General features: G+C 40.4%; 2 protein-coding genes and 1 pseudogene across 9 annotated transcripts in view; 2 read left to right on the forward strand and 1 right to left on the reverse strand.

The window, feature by feature from the left end:
• Positions 1 to 3,849, forward strand: part of PREPL (prolyl endopeptidase like) — a 35,202-nt gene extending 31,353 nt beyond the window's left edge. For 6 of the 7 annotated variants that reach the window (XM_036334690.1, XM_036334691.1, XM_036334694.1 and 3 more), the window contains 2 exons: positions 112 to 185; positions 533 to 3,270. In XM_036334690.1, the coding sequence (XP_036190583.1) occupies positions 112 to 185; positions 533 to 622 (164 nt within the window). In that variant the 3' untranslated portion in view covers positions 623 to 3,270. Of the gene's footprint in view, positions 1 to 111; positions 186 to 532; positions 3,271 to 3,831 lie in introns of those variants that run through there. The other variant, XR_004971845.1, reaches the window with a different exon arrangement.
• Positions 1,127 to 24,492, reverse strand: part of SLC3A1 (solute carrier family 3 member 1) — a 29,245-nt gene continuing 5,879 nt past the window's right edge. For both annotated transcript variants that reach the window (XM_036334697.1, XM_036334696.1), the window contains 9 exons: positions 21,496 to 21,675; positions 21,196 to 21,350; positions 18,890 to 19,015; positions 14,174 to 14,293; positions 11,747 to 11,871; positions 9,586 to 9,781; positions 7,069 to 7,236; positions 5,283 to 5,399; positions 1,127 to 1,782 (listed from right to left, as the gene is read on the reverse strand). In XM_036334697.1, coding sequence (XP_036190590.1) covers positions 1,342 to 1,782; positions 5,283 to 5,399; positions 7,069 to 7,236; positions 9,586 to 9,781; positions 11,747 to 11,871; positions 14,174 to 14,293; positions 18,890 to 19,015; positions 21,196 to 21,350; positions 21,496 to 21,675 — 1,628 coding nt within the window. In that variant the 3' untranslated portion in view covers positions 1,127 to 1,341. The remainder of the gene's footprint in view (positions 1,783 to 5,282; positions 5,400 to 7,068; positions 7,237 to 9,585; positions 9,782 to 11,746; positions 11,872 to 14,173; positions 14,294 to 18,889; positions 19,016 to 21,195; positions 21,351 to 21,495; positions 21,676 to 24,492) is intronic.
• On the forward strand, positions 24,272 to 24,416 carry LOC118669566 (annotated as a pseudogene).

Here is a 24,492-nt window from a genome sequence, read left to right on the forward strand (position 1 = left end):
CTTTTTCCTTCACTATCACTTTCATAGATTACTTAGAAAAGGGGTGAGGGGCAGAAATGAGCTTCAGTTGGCGAAAAACTTTCTAATTGTTTCATATGCTAACTCTTTCAGGCTATCAGGCCCCCAATATCATTTTAGACATTCAGCCTGGAGGCAATCATGTGATTGAGGATTCTCACAAAAAGGTATGTTGTCCAGCCCTCTCAGTTGACAGGTCCTCAGGCAGAGAAGTGTTGTGCTCCACATTTCGGTGGTTGGGGCGGCGTGGGCCACATTCAGGTCTGTGACTGAGACCAGGAGGGTGAGGAAGAACACTGAGTCCATGAGGGGAGCAGGCTCTCTCTAATGCTTGTGAGCTCTGTTCAAGTAATTGAACCGTAATCGCTGGCAGCCTTCTGCCTCTGTCCCAAGTAAAAGTATCCCTGCCATAAATTGCTGGCTTCGGGGTTCAGTGAAGATGGACAGACAGAGTTGAACACAGGAGTTCTACTACCACGGCCTTCCATCTAATCTTTTAATGTGTCTCTTTTAGATTACAGCCCAGATTAAATTCCTGTATGAGGAACTCGGACTTGACAGCACCGGTGTTTTCGAGACTCTTAAGAAATATGTAAAATTCTGAAATTCTGTGGAAATTGGAAACACATGGAAACATTTCCTAGTTTTATTTGCAATTAGGTTAGCAAAAGTGAGTTTTTTTAAGTAAATGAATAGTTTATTAAAATTTGCTTCTCTATCCTAATTTTGTTTAGTGTATCTCACTTACCCTGTTCTTTCCTTGGTGTATATGCCCCTTACCTAGGAAAATAGATTTCTAATCTCACTCCTCAGGATGTGGAGGGGGGGTGAGGAAGGGTTGGAGGCGGCAGAACGCTGCCCTCTCCCCATCAAAACAGCTTTGTGTTGGTCTGTTTTACTAAAATTTTCTTAGAACAATTTACAAATCAAGGTCCTGCCTCTTTGCTAGTGAACATTTTTAGACACTTTAGTGGTAAGTCATGCTCTAGTTTTTGTGCCTGTATTTTGTGGAATGAGAACATTCTTCACATTAAAATGCATTAGATCTTTGTAATAATCTGGAGTCCTGAGGTCTTCTGATGATCTCTATTGATGCTATGTCAAGAAGTTAAAAGTTCCTGCATGTGATCATTTTATTTTAAACATTATTCTTTAAAAAACATTTGAGAACCTTTCCTAAAGCAGTTACATTCAAGCCGCAGAAATATCTAAGAATTAATGACTGTCTGTAAAGTTTACCCAGCAGTTTGCTGTACATGAAGTTACCGCAAACGCTGAAAGTAGAACGCAAAGCCAGTGTCTTCACCTTTTCTGCAGAGATGTCTAACACAGGCTGTGCAGGATGTTTAACACACTGGAGTAGCACGCCCGACTGGAAACAAAACATCTGTCTCTTCCATCTGCTTGCTGATGCAGGAAAGTCTTTGTGTTGTATTCAAAGATGAGTCCTTCTCCTTTGCCCAGTGCAATGGCTTGTGTATCAACTTCACTTCCTTTCTTGGTGGAATTGGTACTTAACCTTATTTTCACTTTTGTGGGAATATTTGAAATAATTTCCTTTAGATTTAGCAGTGATGATTCTCTAAAGTTCAGAACCACAAGGAAGACTCTGTCTATGCCATTCATTTCTCTTGTGTACACGACAAAGTGGCTGTCTGTCCTCAAATAGCAAAACCAGCCCCTGCTGAGGAGCAGCTCATTGGCATGCAGCAAACTTAATTCTTGATATAACGTTAATGCTGATCTGGGCTGAGCCTTTTGGACCTATTTAAAAAAAAAGTATTAAGATAAATGTTTGATTCTGATTTTTTTTAAATATCTTTAGTATCAAATAAGAAATTTTCCCAAAAATCTTGCTTCAGTTTGCCCCTTAAAATAATTACCATATTGTAAGTAATAATAAGTGGATATGAGTAGTTTATTTAACTACTGATAGAAATTGCAAATGCAGGGTTTCACCTTGTTGCAGTATATACACCATCTTGGCCAGAGTTGAAGTAGAGATCAGATTGGATTCCACTTTAGGAATCCCAAAACAATGCCCATGTCAAAGTTAATGGATACTTAACTTGCCTAAATAAAATTCCCTGCATTCTCTATTGTAACTGGCAGAAAAGCAGCCATGATGGCCATGGACTCAGAACTGCTGGTGCATTCTCTGTTCCATTTCATAGAATTATGGGTAGATTTGCCATAATTTCTGCAGAGATGTATTTCATGCATAGCTAATGAACAGAAAGTTGCAAAGAAGGATGCAAAGAAAATGCTGCCTAAAATAAAAATCAGTATTTTTTTAACCATAAAACATACATAATTTAATGTATTTATTTTTCCTTTAACATTTCAAGCATCTTCTGTTATATAATTCCATTAATGTCATTTTAAAGGCAAAAAACTATTCTATTGAATGGTTATACCATATTTAACCATTCCCTTTCATTTCAGCATTCAAGTTTCTAATATTTTTTCTATATTCATGATGTCCCCCCCACACCCCCAGATTTGGGTCATTTAGGATATAAATATAAGAGAATTACTATGTCAAAGAGTATGGACACTTGATACATTGATACATACTGCCAAATCTTTATCAGAGCTGTTGCCAAATCAGTGATAATGTTCATTTCATTATACCCCTGCCAGCCATGTTGACAGAGGTGGTTTTGGTGATTGTTGTTTGGGCAGGTGCCTAATGTATAGTCTTTAATGAATATCTAATGGATGTTTAAAATACATTTATTCTGTTTACCAGGTACAACAGTATTTATGGTACATGTATATGCTATATGTATATGACCTGTCAAATTACTATTAACATTTTCTATAGCCTTAGATAATGCATGAGAAAGCATAGTTCAGTGCCACTCGCATAAGAAGTGCCCAATAAGTGTTAACTATTCTTTTTGTCTACTTGATTGACCACTTACTAGAAGTATGTTGAAATGTCTCTCTGTAATTGTGGATTTGTCAGTTTCTCTGCATTTCTCACAGTACTTATTTGTTTTATATATTTTGACATTATTGTAGATGCATAGATTCATGATTTGTAGTGGAATGTTCTTTTATCCGTTTTTTAAAATTTGCCTTTATCTCAATGCTTTTCATATTGAATTCTATTTTGTCTGCTATTAAATATTTCACACCTGCTTTTGGTAATTTTACTTTTTTAAATAGGAAATGCATGTATACAGTATAAAACTCAATTATAAGAGTATATGAATATATAAAATAAAAAGGTTTTCTTCAACACCATCCCCAAGCTTCCCAGTCCCTCTCTCAGAGATAGACACTGTTGCTATTTACATATTCTTTCATTTTCTGTATCATGAAATAAGCTGTTCTATGCCTATGCAAACATATTATAGACATACTTTTTCCTTCTTACACAAATAGTGGCATGTTACCATTCTGTACTTTTTTTTATTACTCAGTACATGTTAGAGGTGGTCTCATATCAACACAACATAGAATCTCCCTCATTCTTTTTTAAAGTTGCATATTAGTCTATTGTGCAGAATTAACCATAAATGATCCAGCTGATTGTCTATTGATACATTTAAATCATTTCCAAAGTCGTCTGCTATTAAAAACAATGGTTCAGTAGGGATCCTTGACTCTTTGTTGTGTACAAATATTCCTAGATACAGATATCTATAAATGAAATTATTTGGTCAAAAGGTATTATGCATTTTTTCTTTTGATAGCTATAGCCGGGAGGCAAGCTTTCTTTTTGTTAGCATTTGTCCTTGATGTCTGTATTTTCTTTTTTTGTTGTTAAACCTCACGTGAGGATATTTCTCTATTAATTTTTAGAGAGAGTGGAAGAGAGGGGGAGAGACAGAGAGAAACATCGATTGGTTCCCTCCCACACGCCCTGACCAAGTCTGGGGATCAAGCTTGCAACCGAGGTACGTGACCTTGACCAGAATCAAAGCCGTGATACTTCAGTCCACAGGTCGACACTTTATTCAAAAAGCCAAACCGGCTAGGGCCAGTGTATTTAGTTGTGTGTCCTTTGGTTTAGCCATGTCTTATGTCAGATTTTGTCTTTAGATTGCTCTAATATAAGAGTTTTATCTTTTACTAGAGGCCCGATGCACGAAATTTGTGCAAGGGGCTCAGCCCTTGCAGCCCCAACCGGCCTTCACAACCTCGGCCAGCCCCAGCCGGCCCTTGCAGCCCTGGCTTCATCTGGGAAGTCGTTCAGATGGTCATTCCGCCGTTTGGTTGATTTGCATATTAGGGTTTTATTATATAGAATACTTGTGGTTACCATATGCTGAGACATAATCCTGTAGCCTAATTTTCTCTTTAACTTATAGACTTTTTTAATTTTCTTCCTTTTTGGCTTTTTATTGGATCAATTGGTTATCTTTATGACATTTTTTCCCTTCTAACATTCTTTGAAATTATACAGTTATAGCTATAGTTACCGTTAAGATTGTAATAGCCATTTAAAAATACAATGTTTTATATCTTTTCTATATCTGTGCTGTCCACTATGGTAGCCACTAGCTACTCAGCACTTGAAATATTGCCAGCATGACACAGGAACTGGGTTTTTTATTTTATTTAATACAGTATTTAGGAAATTTGTTTGCTGAACTTGGCAAATTTGATCACCATTGTTGGCAAAAACCAAATGGTGTGCTAGAACAGCTCCTGTCTGCCAGTGGTGGTTCATGTCTTCAGTTTCTGCAGGTACACGGGCTTCTCTCCAGCCCACATTACAACTTCTTCCTTCTTTTCCTTCCTTTTGAGGGGAGGAAAGAGGGAAGGGTAGCTAGGCTTGCTGATAGACCTTCATAAAATTTCCTTAATATCTCAAAGCTCTTGGTCTTTCCAGTGAAGAGTTGTATATTCTGTGTAATAGTTCAAATGGTACACTTTGTACCAGTTTGTATTTTCACACAAACATGACTTGAAAGCTGTAAGAGAAGTCTATGCGATTGATTTGAAGTGTATCAGCCCCTGATTGGTGTAGCCAGTTGGTTGAGCATCCGCTTGTGCACCAACAGGTTGTGGGTTCAGTTACTGGTCAGGGTACATGCCCAGGTTGTGGGCTTGATCCCATGTAGGGGGTGTACAGAAGTAGCCAATCCATGTTTCAATTTCTCACATCGATGTTTTCCTCTTCCTTCCTCTCTCAAAATCAATTTTTAAAAGTTTTAAAAAAAAAATAGTTAAGGTTTTAGTATATGTTATTAGCATAGAAACCCATTTCCTGTTTCTGGAATCAGCATAAAATTTTCATTGATACTTACAGCAACATTTACAGTGTAGTAATCTGTACTGGTAGGTAACCAGGTGTGATTGCCTTCAGAAAAACCAGCATTTGAGCTATTGTCCCACTGCATTGGTGACTTTGAGAGAAGGGTATCCTATGTCAAAAGACCATAAAGAGAAAATAGTGGTCAGGTTAATTAAATGAAATATAATTTGACCATTATTTACTTCATAATTGCTTAATCTCCTACACTTGAATTCATTAACATTCAGTCTCACACTTTAAATTGGGAAACAGTTCATGGCATCTTGAGTTTGAATAGACTATACTAACAGTACTTTCATACATGTTTACACTCTGCTGCTTTTTCCAAAAATTGAGTAATGGAGAATTTCAAAATGTGTTATTACCAACTCATTCTGTGATACAGAGCTGATATGGTGAATTCACGTATGCAGCCATGTGCAAGTGAGTCTAAATTCTACCCTCTCTATCCAGCCTGGTTATTGCACTTAGGAGCGGAAGTAGAAAGTTTCCGCTAGGGAAATTGGATCTGATACAATTGAAAGCTAATCATACTAATTACAGGTTCAAGATTATTTATTGACCCAGAACACAAGGAGAGCCATAGCCTCAGACAAAAGCAAAATCAAAACCACCTGCCCAGCCAGTGTAGTTCAGTGGTTGAGCGTCAACCCATGCATCAAGAGGTCACCAGTTCAGTTCCTGGTCAGGGCACATGCCCTGGTTGCTCAGCTCAATCCCTAGTAGGGGGTATGCAGACAGCAACTGATCGATGTTTCTATACCTTCTCCTTCCCTTCTTTCTAAAATCAATAAAACCATATTTTTAAAAAATAAATAATAAAAACCACCCAAGTCTGAGGCTGTGCGCTACTTTTGTTAAACTAACAGGAAGAGTCCAGTTGGTGTTGCTCAGTGGTTAAGCATCGACCTATGAACCAGGAAGTCAGAGTTCAATTCCCAGTCAGGTCAGGGTTGTGGGGTCCATCCCCAGTAGGGAGTGTGCAGGAGGCAGCCAATCAATGATTGTCTCATCATTGATATTTTTCTCTCTCCCTCTCTCTGAAATCAAAAACAATTTTTTTTAAATGTCAGGAAGAATCTTGTGCTATGGTCAAGTGAGATCTAGCAGTATAGACAAGCACTATAATTAAACTTTCCTAGACATGTAGAGGGTAATGAATAATATTCCAAACTCAAAACTGGTTCTCAAATTTTAGTGTGCCTAAGGATTAGCTGGGCCCTGGCCAGGGAGCTCAGTTGATTAGAGGGTCATCCTGGTACACCAACATTGCTGGTTTAATCCCTGGTCAGGGCACATACAAGGACAAATCAATGTCTCTCTCAAATCAATCAATACATACAGATTCCTGGGCACTACACAAGAAATTCAGTTGTTCAGTTGTGTCATATATATATATATATATATATATATATATATATATATATATATATTATATATTATATATAAAATATATATATATATTTCGGAGGAAGGGAGAGGGGGAGAGAGAAACAATGATGAGAGAGAATCATTGATCAGCTGCCTCCTGCACTCCGCCTCCTGGGGATTGAGCCGCATGTGCCCTGACTAAGAATCAAACCATGACCTCCTGGTACATAGGCCAATTATGTGTCTCATTTTTAACAAGCTCCCCAGCCTGGAAAGCTAAGAATTCTCACTGTCTCAGAGTAATAAAGGAAAAAGAGTTTTCAGCTGTGAAATAGAAATAGTAAATTATCTGATTTGGCAAAAAATGAGTATATGGTATGGAGCTGGTTAAATTTATATTAACTTACGACATTATAGCTTTCGTTGAGATTTGTGGCTAAAATATTTCCCATTCCTATTTCTTCCCCATAGTAAGTGATGGGAGTTCCAGGAAGTGTGAACACGAGCATGTTCATGATGTTAACATATTCTTTCCCCAGACGAGAAGTCAGCCGGGCATTGTCCGGTCCACCGATCTAAAAGGCATATATTTCTAAGAACACAACTCTATACACAGTTTTCCAGATTTACCATTTCACAAAAAGTTTACCAGGCGAAAGACAAGGTTGTTACCATGGATCCTTGGTATCAGCAAACCTGGATTTCAATCCTAACCCTGCTACTTGCTGCTTAACTGACCAGTTCACCGTCTTGGCCATTATGATCAACAAAATAATTTACTTCACAGTGATATTGCAAATCTGCTAAGATTCAGGAGGGTGCACATTAGTATTTTTGCACATTTGGATAAGAATATTGACATGAAAAGAAAATGCTTCCCAAAGAAAGCAGGACAGGGAAAGAACAGGTGGAAGGGACAAGGGTGGGACAAGAACTTCTGATGTCTGTGACTTGAAGTATTCAAAACTAGTTTTAAATTAAAAGAAATTTACATAGCCATGTGAAAATTTTTTGTAAAGTTTTCTATTTTTACATCTCATATTTCTATGTGAAATGCTCCAATTACATATGTAACATCTAGTCCTTATTCAAGAGTTCCTTTAAATCACCTAACGACTCTTCCATATACCATAACTCACGGTGAAATGGGCCCTGAGAAGCTGCATCATAAATTCAAGTCAGGGAATGAGGCAGAACCAGCCTCTGAACTTGAGTCTGAGAATAGGAATTTAGTTGCTACAATTCAAGAAAAGGGAAGTTGCTTTTTTCCTTCAGATGTACTAAAATTATCTTTACAATGATCTTTTATAGGCCACTGTAAAGTATATTTCTACTTTTAAGGACAGAAAATTAGGTCAAATTTTGCCTCCGTTTATTCTTTTCATTAAGAGTATCTGGCAAGAAACACTGATTTTCAAGCCTAGAGCACTTTCTTTTTTAGAACTTTTCTACAAATAGTTCACAGCAGTGGACAGAGAACAGGGCCTCCCACAGGCTGAGAGGTCCCAGACACCTATGATACCTGAGACTCAGTATATGAAAAAACAAGTGCTCAAACTACATTATGCAATCTGTGATATGGGGGCACTTCTGGAATGGTGCAGTAAGGACCTCCAAAAATCACATAAAAGGAGAACTGGCAAATCCACTTTCTCAGAACTCAGGTAATTAACTAAAGGCTTGCAAAAATCCAAGAAAAACGGCTAGATCTTGGATCGGTAAGCTTTGTGTCATTTGAACTTGCCCCAATTTCATGCCCCTCTCCTCAGATCTATGATCGCCTTGAAAACCAACAGACTTGTAACTACAGTAGTGGTGGTAGAATAGGTTTAGCGTTTGCCAGAAGCTTCACCTCTAGAAGAATGGTCACTGACCTCTCTAGCAGCTGGGACTTTTTTCCTTTACCTGATCATATTCAGAGCCGATTCTGCAAATAGCCCCTTCCCCAGGGCATTTGCCAAAAACAACCAGTAGCTGTTGTTTAGCATTACACCTGCCAGGGGTGGTGGTACCAGCTGGGGCTGACCAGAAACTGGCCGAGAAACTTAAAAGGCTGGAGAGTGAGATGTCCATAGGGGCTCTGGCATATTCCTGGAACCTGGAAGGCTACACGATGTACAGGACTGTGCAGATGTCCAAGGAAGACCTGCGACTTACTGTTTCAAGGCATTTAAAGAATCTCCAATCATCAGGTGACCAACAAGCAGAGAAATGGCCACACAACAAAGAAGACAGATTTGGGAGGATTAGTCCAAGAAAGTCACTAAGTAAACAGCATCAAACACTAGGAAGGGAAGTATGTAATTTCCAGAATTTTCACATTACATTTTTTAAAATGCCCAATTTTCAAAACAACAATAAAAAAGAATACAAGAGTGCAAAGAAACAGGAAAGTATGACTCATACATTAGGGGGGGTGGGGGGGAGAGGAAGCATTCAATAGAAAATGTGGCTGAGAAAACCCAAACATTGCACTTACTGGACAAAGACTTAAATCAACTATGATACATATGTTTCAAGGAGCTAAACTAAATCTAAAGAATTTTTTAAAGTATGATGAATAATACCTCATCAAATAGATACTATCAATAAAGAGAAATAATGAAAAAGAACCAAATAGAAATGTTAGTTGAAAAGTTAAAAAAAATGAAAAATTCAGTAGAGTGGCTTGACAGATTTGGCCTGGCCGAGGAATCAGCAAGCCTGAAGACAGATCAATTGAGAGTATAGCCTGAGAACCAGAAGGAAAAGAATGAAGACAAATGAAAAGAACCCGGTCAGAAGCTGGGGCAAGACTAGCTCAAACAATCACCAAATAAGGGAACGGTGAAGGTCACTAGGGGACAAACATCCTTCATTTTAGAAATAACTTATTCCATAAGCTCACCAGCACCAGATATGCAGAGCTGGGCATGAGAACTTACCATCCAATTAGGCCATTTTCCTTCTGGTAGATGTTCCATCCAGGATGTGACCACCTCAAACACACTATTACCAGAAGGACTGTCCAGCCTTGTGAGGTAATCGTTGAAGGGAAAATCTGCTTCTTGGATAAAAGGCAGCCCGTAGTACATCATGGTCCTGTCAATGCTGTCCCCGTAGGCTTCGGTGCCCATGAACCTGTGAGAGTTGGCAGCGCACAATGTCTTCAGGCCTGGGAATGTGCTTACATTTGATTAACAAGATGTGGGCGATGAATGCTCACTATTAACCATATTGGGCTGGGACTCACTAGAAAAAGCCAGATGACCAAGAAATAAATGCTGGGTCACCTGGACAGTTTCTCATTGTAATAAACCCAAAGACTAGCCTAATACTAAGGCCATGTCTACGAGTTAAAACATTTAGATCTCAATATTGTTCTTTCTAGTCTAATAAAAACTCAGTTGCGGGCACATCCCCAGTAGGAGATGTGCAGGAGGCAGCTGACCAATGTTTCTCTCTCATCGATGTTTCTAACTCTCTATCTCTCTCCCTTCCTCTCTGTAAAAAATCAATAAAATATATTTAAAAAAAAAAAAAAAAAAAAAAAAACTCAGTCACTTCCAGGAAGACTGGCAATTCTCATCACTCCCCTTAGAATCTTCAGTATATATCTGAATATAAGGTGGGGGGGGGTCCCCCTAAAAAAATGCCTTATATTTGAATCCTTGTAAAGTCTCACTTTCGTACTGGGGAACACTCAGTTATTTGCCTGAAATGACCCACACCAATGCTGGCTTTAGCTGTTTGAGACATTACGTTAATGAACAAGTATATCTGGAACCCAAGTGTTCCAGTTCCCCTGCCTTTACTACATGTGTGACCATTACCTGCATGCTCAGAGTCACAGTTTCCTCATCTGTAAAATGGGGATAGTAATCAGAGGACCAACTTTAAGGAGAAATTTCTTTAACCCCTTTCCTATTGATTCTATTTAGTGATTACACAAACATAATAAGGGTTAAGTTTATTTTGTTTATTATGTGCTAAGCAGTGTTTTAAATGCTTCATATACATTATCTCATGTAATCTCACAACAGCTTTATAAGGATGTGGCTATCACTATATTATATATATATATATATATATATATATATATATATATCCTCATCCAAGGATATGTTTCCATTGATTTTAGAGAGAGAGGAAGGGAGAGGGAGTAAGAGAAACATCAATGTGCAAGAGAAACATCAATTGGTTATCTTCCCTATGTACTTGACCAGGTATACAACCTGGGTATGTGCCCTGACTGGGGAATTAAACCTAACACCTTTTGGTGTATTGGACAACACTGCAACCAATGCAGCCACACCAGCAAGGGCTATTACCTTTTAATTGATGAGAAAACTGAGACTTATGTGTAACTGACCAGTCCAAGGTCACACAGCCTTTATGCAGGAGTCCCTCTCAGGGCCATCTGATTCCAAAGCATGTTCCTAACCATTGTGATCTACTAATGTTTAGTTGAAACATTGGATTCATACTGTACAGGGATACCAACAGGTCAAATAATAATAATGGGTAATAATAATTTAGATAACATTATCTTTTAATTTTCACAAAATTCTTGTGAAATAAGTACTATGGTTAGCATTTTACAAAAGAGGAAACTGAAAATCAGCAAAGTTAAGCAACAAGAGAATATAACAGGCCCCAGCCTAACTGAGTTATAATACACTAGAGGCCTGGTGCACAAATTCATACACCAGTGGGTTCCCTCGGCCTGGCCTGCAGAAATCGGGCCTAAACTGGCTCTCCAACATCCCCCGAGGGGTCCCAGATTGCAAGAGGGTAGTTCTCGGATGACACACCCTGGAATCGGACACCCCCCTCTCTGGTTCCTAGTGCGTCACCCGAGAACCGCAGCTGCCAAGTCACTGCAGCTCAGCAGCTCCTGCATTTGAGCATCTGCCCCCCTGGTGGTCAGTGCACATCATAGCTACTGGTCAGACAGTCGAACAGTCAGACAATCACTTAGGCTTTTATATATAGAGATTGTAATTACACAAGTTTGTTCAACTATAACTTGAACCTCCTGAGAATGCCTGGATGTAAAGGATAAACTGCTGCACCAGGAAGTAATGAAGCACTTCCTATTGTTACCTGTATCTCCCAGGCTCCCTGCTGTGTTGGTCCATTGTCTGCCGGAAGCTCCGGACAATGTCGTGCATTCCCACCTGCGTGGTGGTGAAGTCATGGTACAGCTCTGCGTAGTGTGTGACTGTGTCCTTTGAAAATAGGACAGCACAGTTACCATCATTTCCCATGTCCAATAATGTGAATGCAGACTGTCTCTAGCACTTCCAATGCTCAAAGGGTTTTGTGGGTAAAGAATATTTATGACTATTAGTATTGCACTTGATACTTAAATTATTAACTATAAATCTAATAAATTCTACTTAACATCTAAACATTGGTAACAAATTATTTAACAAAATCCTCCTCTGGAACATTTAATTGTCCTAAATGCTCCAGACTTTTTAAAGACAAAGAAAGGAAATTATCTGAATGATTATAGAGCTCATTTTTATACCTATACATTATCTGCTCACAAAGTATTAATAGCATGCATTTAAACTTGTTAGGATTTTTACCACTTCTAGCCTTTTTTTTTAACTGTTATAGTCTCCAGGTTTCAGAAATTTTTTCCTGGTACATATTCTATGCCTTCCCAAGGTTAAATAGTCTAGAATCCAAAGAAAAGTTTATATCTAACACAAGCCGAGGTCGTAGGTCCTGGGATGGACATGGACAGCCAGGATAATCTAAACCTGAGTTGCCATCCATTCAGTGGACCCTTTTTTTGAAAATAGGTGAACTTCCAGGTGAATTTTTTGGAATCTCAGGTCTCTTCCTGAAATTACATAATCTTTAAATTTTTCTTGGATAGCACACAAATCCCATTGTTTTGATCATTTGTCAAGACTAGCAAGGTATGCCTTTCCTATGACATCTCATCATTAATTAGCAAGATTATTTTGAGATTTCTTCTTCAAGGATAAGTGCTTCTCTTTGGAACCACCAGCTACCTTATCACCTTTTCCCCCTTTCTTATTGAAAGTCACATGCAAAAAAAAAAGAGACAATCATAACCTTCAGTTCATGATGTGCTATCATAATTAGCCCATGCTCAGCCAGCTTCTCTTTAGTTAATTGGTTTGTTTTAATGAAGTTATGGTACACACACATTTAGGACAAAAGCTTGATAATAAACTTGATATCCATATGCATTTCACTTGCTTAATTTTATAAAAAGGACATCATGCTATCTATGTATGATAATTTTAGATATGTTTTGCTATTGCTAAGATTCACCTGTATCGCTATGTGTCACTGTAATTCATATATTTTGACATTCCATTGTGTAAATATACAAATCCATTATTCTGAAATGCATTTCAGGACTACTGTCTACTTGGCCTTGAAAACGGAGTGACTGTAGAGTGGTGGTCGACCAGAGGAAGAGAGTGGCATGTGATTAGTATCTCTCATCAGTGACGGGGGAGGGGGGCCCTGGAGGTTGAGAACCACAGGTGTGGCACCACAAAGAGCCCAGATTCTGTAGTGAGATAGGCTTGGTTGTAACTCCATTTACCACCTCTCATCCCCGATAAGTGCATTTCTCTAAGATTTGCTACATGGGGATCATGAAACCACTCTCATAAGATACTCCTAAGTAAACAGCACACAGTATACAATAGACCAGGGGTGGGACTCTTTTTTTTTTCCAGCCAAGGGCCATTTGGATATTTATAACATCGCTCATGGTCCATATAAAATTATTAAGTTAAAAATTAACCTGCTCTGCCGAAACCGGTTTGGCTCAGTGGATAAAGCATCGGCCTGCAGACTGAAAGGTCCCAGGTTCGATTCCGGTCAAGGGCATGTACCTCGGTTGCGGGCACATCCCCAGTGGGGGATGTGCAGGAGGCAGCTGATCGATGTTTCTCTCTCATCGATGCTTCTGACTCTCTATATCTCTCCCTTCCTCTCTGTAAAAAAATCAATAAAATATATTTTTTTAAAAAATTAACCTGTTCTATTTGGTCAAACATTTAATTACCTCACCCCTAATGCCTTGGCAAGGCCAGGCCAAATGATTTTGTGGGCCTTAAACAGCCCTCAGGCCGGACATCCCCCACCCCTGCAATAGACTCTCAGCAAGTGTTAGTGCTCTATCCTTCCACCTGTGTGCTCTTTAATGAGCACAAAAGCGCCTGGGGAACTTGAGTGAGATGACAAAACTGCAGTGAGTAGTGGTGGCCCTTGGTAGAGTCCACATTGTTCACGCCCTGAGGACCCTTGTCACAGAAGGACTCCTCACAGGGTCCCTGGCTCCTGAGCGAACCAGGGGAAGGAACATCGGGTCATATGCATTTGAAACTCCTCTGGGTTCGCTAAAGAAAATGATTTAAAGCACTTCCTACAGAACAGAACGCATCTCTGGTAACTGGGGTCTCACTCTAAAAAAGTAAAAACACTCATGACATTTTCAGAAAAGGGGAAAAAACAGCTAAGGCAATACTTTACCGGGACTTGGGTCTTATTCACTTGGATCTCATCTCTCAGATGTTTTGCTTCTAGAAGAAACTTAACAGCCTCGAAACTGAAGCCATCGACACCCTTTGAGAGCCAGAACTGTATAATTTCCTAAAACGAAGAAAAATACGTGGTTACATTAAAGACATTATCACAATGTTTAATAAGGATTTTGTCTGTTAATAAAGCAGCCATCTCCTCACCCAAAACATGCACAGCTACCCATAGTATATTTTTATCTATTTAGTATAGTAGTGTCTCAGTAGAAGAAGATGATTGTGGACTGTTAGTGGACAGCATGACCCAGTCGTGGAGGGCAGAGACTGACTTGACGTGGCCTGTACTGGAGCAGTTTGGAGGATGAGGCCCTGGGAAAGCAGAGGGCCTAGTTCTCAGCTCCCCCTCCCACCCTGAGGCATCCCCCCACAGCCTGGCCTACTCCAGCACTGGCCACAGCTACCCTTCTGTGAAGGGACCCTGGCTCATCCCTTGCTGAATGGAAGGTTTCATATTAAAGCAGAACCACTTGTGATTCAAAGGATTATAGTGAAGTAGCCAACTTTCACCTGCTGAAGGGAACAGAGCCTTAGAACCCTAATGAGGACCAGCCCAACAATCACCGTTCTGAAGCAGCGCTCACCAACCTTTCGGACCTCATGGGCCACAACTCCGAGGACCACCGGTTGGCGACCGCTGCTGAAGTGTTTCTTGTACCTACAAGTGACTATGGAATCTCTCGGGTGCTGAAATTCAAGGGGCTCCAAGGTGTCTATTGGCTAAATGGAAGGGTTCATACTGCTGAGGTCAATTCCCTTAAGGTGACATTTTTGAAAACTTGAAAAATTTTTCAAAGCTATGCAGGCTCGGCTGCTGACAATCCTTAGTGTGGACACAATTGACCCAAAAAGCTGGTACTACCCAGTGGAATTTTTCTTTGAGCACAAAACCCACAAATTTGTTCTTCCTAGCATCTTTACTTCTTATAAGTACCGCGCGCTAACCGATTGCGCAACTGGAGCTCCTAGCATCTTTACTTCTTACCAAATTTATTCATTCAATAAGTATTTGAGCCCTGGCTGGTTTGGCTCAGTGGATAGTGCGTTGGCCCGAGGACTAAAGCTGTCCCAGGGTTCGATTCTGGCCAAGGGCACGTACCTCAGTTGCAGACTCAATCCTGGTCAGGGCTCGTATTGATGTGTCTCTCTCACATCAATGTTTTTTATCACTCTCTCTTCCCTGCCCCGACCCCTCCCTTCCACTCTCTAAAAATCAATGGAAAAAATATCCTTGAGTGAGGATTTAAAAAATAATAAGTATTTGAGTTACAACTCTGGGCCAGGCACTTAGCCAAGCTCTGGAACTACAACCATGAGCAAAATACAACCAACAGGATTCTATTTTTAGAATCCCCAACTAGACAATCAACTTGTAATGCAAAAAAATATTTAAATCAAAGCCAGGATAAAGCTTTCAAGGAGAGGAACAAGGTAATACAAGAGGGTGAAATAGTAAGATTTGCCCAGGAATCAGCACTGCAGGATGACAAGAAGTGAGGGCAAATGGTTAGAGACGGAGCTAGAGAAGTCAACAGCTATTGAGGCACCTCATTTGTAGAACAGGATCTAGGTCGCTTTAGGGCCCGAGCTTAAAGACCCCTCACTTGTACAAGCCCCTTCTTCCCACGGTCTTTTCTCCTTCTAAATAAACACTCATTTCTCTGCACCTAATTTTACAGTCTTTTTATTTTAAAGAAGATCCCAAATTTGTTGAAACTTCAGACTCCACACAACCGGGACCCACCTCCAGGTGGCGCTGTTCCTTACAAGAGGGAACAATGACAGGATCAGGGTGGGGGTGAAGCACAAATAGCTATAATCCAGCCAAGCAAGCAGCCCCTGACAAAAATGTGGAAACCATTAAACACCAAAATGCTGTAAACGTGAAGCTTTTGAGCACTGATTTCCTGGAATAAAGCGACTAGTGGGTCCTTATCCACTTAGGGTTTCTCAGCCTCATTAACTATTGGCCCGACATTAAAGCATGAGAAACGTGTGCACCAACAAAGGTTTATGGCCTTGGCAGGGGTTTTCACTTTAGTCCAGTAAGAGATAATATCATTGTTTGATGAAGCAAAACTTCAAAACCTGAATGTTGATTTTTTAAGTCTTTTTGAATGCTGAGGTTTTCACTCAGATAATCCAAAATTTGCTCTTGAAAAAGATTTGCTTCATGCTATTTATGCTCTTGACCAGGTGAGAAGGGAGCACCAGGTTTTAACCACTAACCCTCTTTTACTCCAAGTAAGCTCTCCCTGGGTGCCGGGTGTGGAAATGGGCACAGAGCCTGGTTCTGCCAGGACCGGATGACCCATGTAGGTGCCACAGGACTCTGGGGATAGTACACTGTGTCCCCGATTCTTGTCTAACTCCCATGACATCACACAGTCCTGGTTTTCTACCAGGCACTTGTTCATTCTTTTCTCCTTAAGCAACTCACTGCTCTGAACAAAAAAGGAATTATTGCAGCATTATTGATATCTAAATTCACAAAACCTTGAGCCAAACCTTTCCTTTTAAGATGACCAACATTACTGGGTTTACCTAAAAAGCCAGGTTTGGGCAAGAGAAGCTCTGCTCTTACATGTGATGATCTCTAAGACTTCCTTTTGATAATGACATAAACCCCAGGTCATCCATCGTAAGAAGGAATGAGAAAGTCTAGGATATACAGAGAGAAAACTATATCCTCTGATTATAGGCAATGGGGGGAGGAAAAACTAACCACAGTGCTGCTCAGAAGTCTTGGTAAAATTCTTTGCTAAGTCCTCTAGGAGCCAGGAGTAGAGGAAGGATCCCGGGATCTGGAATATGAGCTAACATCAAGCTACCGCCCATCTCCCTCACCGCCCAGCTGCAAGAGTTAGGGCATCAGCATGACCTCATTAAACCTTAAATAAAATAAAACCCACCTGCAGGGTGTCTGTGAGGTAAATGAGGTATTCCTGCTAGTGTCAATTGACATTTTGGTATTTAAATTTCCTGAACTCTCTGCCATGTTTGGCACTGCTGACTAACCTCGTTTTCTACAAATACATCCCTTCGCTGCAGGACGCCCTGCTCCTGGCTTGTCGCTCCTTACCTGTCTACTCAACAGGCCTTCAGAGCTCCTCGGGGTTCCATCTAACACCTTCTCTTCATTTCACTTCACAACAGTATTTACTCATTTATCTATCCATTTGTTGATTATTTAACAAGTACTTATATAATAAAGAATACATTGTCCAATGTGCACTACAAAGGTTAACCCCTTTAGTCCCCAAACAACCCTGTGAGTTATGTACTATTATCATTCCTATTTTACCAACGAGGGAACTGAGGCACAGGGAGATGGAATACCTTGACCAAGGTCATACAGTAAGTGAGTGGTGGCACCAGAACGGGAACCCTATGGCACACTTACCGATTCACCCACTTCACTCTCCAGGCCTCCGTTTTCTCGTTTATCAAATAAGAGATTGACGTTTACTCTGACATTTATTTATTTTTTTATTATTGGAAGGTCCACCAACACCTGGCCCTCATTCCCACATAACAACAACCAGCTCAAGCTAAGTAGCAATTGACCCCCTGCTCATCACAGCCAGCCTAGCTCTCTCCCTGATATTAGCTGTCTGACCTCTGCAGGCATTATCCATCCATCAACAAATCCCAAAGTTCTATCTCTAGACCAGACATTTCCCTGAGCTCCTTGACCTAACAGTTGGATGTCTCTCAGAGAGAGCGCCAACTCTACATAACTAAGACAGCCCCCCCCACTTCCTGTGTCTCCCATCTCAGGAAATGGCACCATCACCCAGTCAGCATGCAAATCCCAAATCTGGGAGTCACACCGGACTCCTCCAAGTTCTGATGATTCCTCTGCAAACCCACGCCACCTCATGGGTCCAAAGCCCAGCATTTCTTCCCTGATTACTGTACCACCCTCTTTCCTGGCCTCTCTCTGCCTCCAAACCCGCTCTACTCCAACCTCTTCTCCAAACTCAGATTGATTTTTCAAAATGCAAATCAAATATTATTTTTCTGTCTAAGACCTTTTACACCCAAAGCCTTACCACAACCTTCAATGCCGCTCCGACCTAGTCCTTCTCTGGTCTTGTTGAATCAAGCTCCCGCTCCAAACGCCATGTCCCAGCCATATTGGAAAACTCCTGACACTTCTAATGTGCCATTCTCCATGCTTTCTCTCTGCTTGGAACACTCCCACCCATGCCTCGAAACCTGCTCATTTGTACTCACCCATTAGTTATCATTGCTTCATCTGAAAAACCTTCCCTGATCTCTCCTATTCCATGACTGGACACCCAGGCTAGGTGCCTTCCCTGTGCACTCCTACTTCCCACTGCATGGTGACTCAGCACACTTCATTGTAATTGCCTGCTTGTCTACCACCCCGTTAGGCACAGGGGCAACTCAGAGCTCAGGTGGGTACCAGGTGTTTCTTCCTCCCTCCCATATCAATTATTTTGGGTTAAAAGAAGGAAGGCGCCACTAACATATCTGAGAGTCTATGTTTGCATCTGACTGACTCCTTAATCCCAGAATTTAATGACACAACTTTCCCCGCACAGTTATTGTTCAACATAAAGTGTATCAAATAACCACTTAAGCACCACCTCATAGAGAAGTCTGAGTAGGTGTCTGTACTCACTTTTATTTCTTCTTGAACATCAGGATTGCGGAAATTTAAATCAGGTTGCTCTTTTGTAAACTGGTGAAAATAACATTGGTTTCGTACATCGTCAAAGTGCCAACTGGAATTTCCATATACACTTAGCTAGCAAACAGAAAATAGCAAATCAGTTACTTGGTATCTTTCATATGATAGTAGTGCCCATAAAAAAAACATGATAATTACCATTCCCGACCCTCATCCCAGGCTGAGTGTACAAATCCCTAGAGTTTTCCTTAGAATCTAGGGAGAGGATTAGGCAAATTAATTCCTAAAATGCCACCCACTGGCCTAATGTCCCCAAACGTGGTCGCAATGTGTTGCAAAATCCTTCTGTTTTCCAATGTTGTCCAGATGTTCTCTTTAGCATGAAATGAACAAATGTCCCAAGGCAGAGCCCTGAGGGCTTCTCACATGTAAGCACCCTTGGAGTAGACTGAGAAGGGGTGGTGGGACATGTAGGAGAGTCAACTAGGGGAGCCATGGCATGGAGCCGAGGTGTGAACGTTTCCAGAAAGAAGGAATCAGTACAGTGCCAAATACTGCATGCGTTGTTTTCTTTGTATTAGTTGGAAGACCTAATAACAGTGGGTCCACACTTCTATAGTAACAACTGGCTGCTGCCTTTTGAGGAAACATACCCTTGCCAGCTCACCTCATGGCCCACTAGACACAAACCAGGATAAGACATTTACAGTATATATAACCAAGAAAAAAAAATCGGTATCCGGAATACAAGAACTATACAAATCCATTTCAGAGGGACCAGCAATTCAACAAAAAAAATGGGGGTTGGGGAATAGGGAAGCCATAAATAGGTGTTTCACAGAAACGGAAGCTCAAATGAATAAATACGTGAAAAGATATTCAACATTATTAGTAATTAGATAAATCATCATTAGCAATTAGATAACTGTAAAATTAAGACTTCGATGTGTTACCAATTTATGTTCACTTGGTAAAAATTACAAAGTCTGGCAGTACGAGCAATTAATGAAAATATGTATTTTTTATGCTGTTGGAAGGGATATAAATTGGTACAACCACATCGATAATCAATTTGGCATTATCTTTGTAGAGTTAAGCATGTGGTATCCTGCCCCCAGTAACTGCACTCCGGGGCATTTGCCTTCAGGAAGCTCTTTCACATGTGCCCCAGGAGAAATAGATTAATGAGAATGTCTACAATGGCATCATTAATAGTAAAAACAACCAAAACAGACCAACTTTCCATTAGCTAAAGAGTAGGTAAGCAGCCCAGTTGGCGTGGCTCAGTGGTTGAGCATTGACCTATGAACCAGGCGATCACAGTTCGATTCCTGGTCTGGGTACATGTCCGGGTTTTGAGTTCAATCCTCAGTGTGGGACATGCAGGAGGCAGCCAATCAATGATTCTCTCTCATCATTGATGTTTCTATCCCTCCCTCCCTCTCTGAAATTAATTAAAAAAAAAAAATATATATATATATATATATATGTATAGAGAGAGAGAGAGAGAGAGAGAGAGAGAGAGAGAGAGAGAGAAGGTAAGTAAATCATAGAATATTTACACAGTGAAATTGTATGAACCATACATACCAAAACTACATGAATGAATACGGAGAACAATGAGGGGAAAAAGGCCAGGGCGGGCTTCCTGGATTTTTATTTGTAAATCTGGTAACCTCTGTTGCAAAAGAAGTGATTATTAAGAGGGTGGGAGTGAGGGCGGGCAGGTTTGCTGGCTACTGTTCTCTGTTTGAACAGTAGAGTTTACTGCTGAGAGTGATAAGATAGGGAGAATGCAATTAGGATGTTTGCAGAGGAGGGAGGGTATTGATCTGTTGGACTTCCCAAAGAAACTGGATGGCTCACTTCAGGTGGGGACAATGAGTGTGTGCTACTTCCAAAGGCAAAGGTTCCGAGAAAGAAAAGTGGACAGTTGGGTTCATTTATGGCTAGAGTTTTGTTGGATGGGAAGGCAAAATGTCAGAAAGGCGAGGGGTTCTGGAGCATAGCAAGACACTTATGAAACTAATGGGGCCTGGGATCTAAGTGGGACAAAGTGAGAAGTGAGGGAAGGAGGGAAGGAAAGGCTAATAGAGAGTAGCTCTACAATGAAATCAGAAATCCAAATGACATTGGGAGGCTTGGGCACCTTATTTTTATTTCTTTGGGAAACTTTCCCCTTCTCATACACTATACCCATTAATTTTTTTTTTCTTTAAAGGGGCTTTATAAATATGCAGTTTAATCCCTGAAGATCTGATCATTTTTATTTTATTACCAGGCAAGCTGGTACTTACCCAGTTGTTGGGTGGTGTGGTTATGCCATTTTCATGGGAACAGTTGTGCCAGATATAATAATCAGCATATTTCCCTGTCCGGGTACGACTCCATTGAAACCAAGCATGTTTATCACTGGTGTGGTTTGGTATGAAATCGATGATTAATTTTAAACCTAATGAATGAAAATGTTTCAAATGTTAGGTAAAGATTATATTAGAATAATACATGACAGGTAAGGAAAAAATGCTTTACGGAAGCATTTAGAGAAATGCTTTTTTCAAACCCCACCCCTCTGACCCAATATCCATTTGGTTTACCTCTATCATGTATGGCTGCAACCAGATTCTCAAAATCTTTCATTGTTCCAAAAATGGGATCGATTTCTCGGAAATCTACAATACCGTGTCGGAAATCTTTAAGGGATGATTTATAAAATGAGGTAATCCAAATAGTTTTTATATTTAAAGTTGTGATATAGTCCAGTTTATCTTGAATACCTAAAAAAATAAAAAAATCAAGTCCATGAAAAATAAGTAAATGAAGTTTGGTTTTTTTGGTTGAAGGATTAAAAATAAAGAAATATGCTTAAAATCAAAATATGTATATTGAGACAGAATTTGAATTTGAGTGAAAATTCAAATAGCAAGGTTTAGTTCTACAAACAACAGCAAATTAGTCTTCTAGCAATAACCTTTACCTTTAACATAGCTACAATAACATAAAATCTGTCTGTGGCTTGTTCATTTTACACATTTAAAACCAAGATACAGTACTGTTCATTCATTTTACACATGGTTTTTGAGCACCTGATCTAGGCCCCATGCTGGGCTAAGAGCCAAGGAACAGAGAAGAATAACACATGGCCCCTTAGGGTCCCTTAGTCTAAGTTGCGCTGTCCAGTCTGAGAGCCTCTTGCCACCTGTGGCTATTGAGCATTTGAATGTGACTAAGTCTGAATTGAGTTGTGCTGTAAATAGAAAACATACTGGATTTTGAAAACCTACTATGAAAAGAAAGAATGTCAAAAATCTCAATATTTTTATTGTGATTATATGTTGAAATATTAACCAAAGTACATTATTAGAATTAATTCACCTGATTTTTAAAAATTATTTTGATGTGGCTCCTAGCAAATGTAAAATTACATATGTAATTCTATTTCCTCTGGACAGTGCTGAAGACGAGAATGTATGTACACAGACGGGAATTCTAGGCTTGGATGAGAAGAGGTGCGGGAATGAAACGCTTTGTACTTGGAACCTTGTAGGGTAATTAGCAGATAGTGTGGTGGGTTTTTGTGTGTGTTTGCTTGCTCTAATTCAGAGTTTTAAATGTAGACGCAGGAGTTGTCTAGTATTCAATCTCCAGTAACTTTCAGTGGGACCCCTAGAAGCCTCCACAGTCAGAGCCTGTCAGTGTCGCACAGCAGGCCAGAGATCACAGTGCCCCAAACAGTCACCTGCCTCTGGCATGGGGCTCTTCCCCTGTCACAGGCTGCCCATTTTTGTCCTTGTTGTGCCTCAGTTCCCCCATGTGGGTGGCTCTGAGACCTCACCCTGTGTCAACAGGCAGCAAAAGGATTTTGATTTAAGTCAGGACAACAGCATGATATATCTTAAGAATGGGCACAAAGGAACAAGATGATAAAAACCACGGGCTGGCCCAGCCGGGTGTAGCTCAGTGGTAGAGCGTCGACTTAGGAACCAAGAGGTCACCGGTTCAATTCCCAGTCAGGGCATATGCCCAGGTTGCGGGCTCGATCCCCAGTGGGGGGGCATGCAGGAGGCAGCCAATCAATGTTTCTCTCTCATCATTGATGTTTCTGTCTATCTCTCCCTCTCCTTTCCTCTCTGAAATCAATAAAAATATATTAAAAACAAAACAAACAAAAAAACCATAGGCTGGACAGACACAAAGCAGAAGTTAAAAAGGGATCCCAGATTCACACTCTAGCCTAGGGGACAGAAGGCAATCACCAAAACCAAACTGAAACCTACAATGGTTTCTTCAAATAATAACAAAAGCCCCTCAACCTCAAGGACCAATACCTATTGATTACAGGAAGGAGCCAGCTCTTCAAGAAAAAGTTATTGGAAATGACTAATGTAAGAGATGAATGGGGTATACAGGTATCCCCCACTTTTTGAAAGTCCCATGGCTCCACTGTGCTTTAAAAACAAAAAAAAAACAAAACAAAAAACAAAAAAACGTACATTAATACCTGTTTTTGCTAACTGAAAGAAATCGAAGAGGATTTTCACTTTCAAGAAAAAAGGTGAAAAGCGAAAAAAAGCGTGTTTAGCATTTGTTTTTGCAGCAGCTGTTACAGAGGCGGTGGTACCCAGAGCAGCCGAGAATGGCCCTACGAAGCTCCTTCCAGGGAACTATGCTCAGCATCTCAGCATCAAGCCCCATAGCCTTGAACTGTGTCTGAGCATCTGCATTGTATCCCTATTTTGTGCATCTGTTAGCAAGATGTGCCCTGTATATCATCCTTTTTCCTGCTTTTACTCTATGTTACTGTTACTTTAGATTTTATGTGTTACTTGGTATGATTTGATAGGTTATGTTTGGGTCTGGGGATGCTCAACAATTTTCCCATATAAATTCATGGTGATTGCTTATTCACCTCTGCCCATTCAGCTTATAAAAGGTTTCACAGGAATGCTTTACTTCTGCATGGGCGTGGTGGGGGAAAGGACCGTGTCTAGAAGACAGTTACAAAGGGAGAACCAGGAAGTGGGGCATGTATCTTTGGGTTTAGGGAGTTTAGGTCTATTTTGTCAAAAACTGTCACTTTTGCTAAGCACATACTACATAAAAGGCAGCAGGTGCTAGGGCCATTGGGGGTCTGGTGGGGTGGAGGGTGTGGAAGGGATCGCCCAGCCCATGACAAGGCAGTGTGGGAAGGTGCCATAAACAATGTCCAAAGCACAGTAGGAGCTCTGGGAGTGAGGGCAGCATGCTGATGAGGAAGGATTAGAGGGAGAAATAAACATGAATGCAGGAAATGGGTCTGAACTGCATCTTGAAGGACTAACAGTATTTCAATTAGTGAAGATATAGGAAGATTTTTAAAAAGAGAGAAAATGAACCCCCTGGCAATGGGCAAGGAGACACCTGATTGGTGGTGTTGCTCTTATATCAGTCAGGGTCAAAGAAGATGTACAGTCCTTAGTTCATCCTAGCTTGATGCCTGGGTCGGTGGCCAGAGCTATTTCATGCCTGAGGCACATAAAATTAAAAACATTAAAAAATTAAAAAAATAAAAAATAAATTAAAAAAGAGAGAGAAAATGATATGAGTGCAAAAGA

The sequence above is a fragment of the Myotis myotis genome, unplaced genomic scaffold, assembly GCF_014108235.1.
Source record: "Myotis myotis isolate mMyoMyo1 unplaced genomic scaffold, mMyoMyo1.p scaffold_m19_p_14, whole genome shotgun sequence".
Taxonomy (NCBI): domain Eukaryota; kingdom Metazoa; phylum Chordata; class Mammalia; order Chiroptera; family Vespertilionidae; genus Myotis; species Myotis myotis.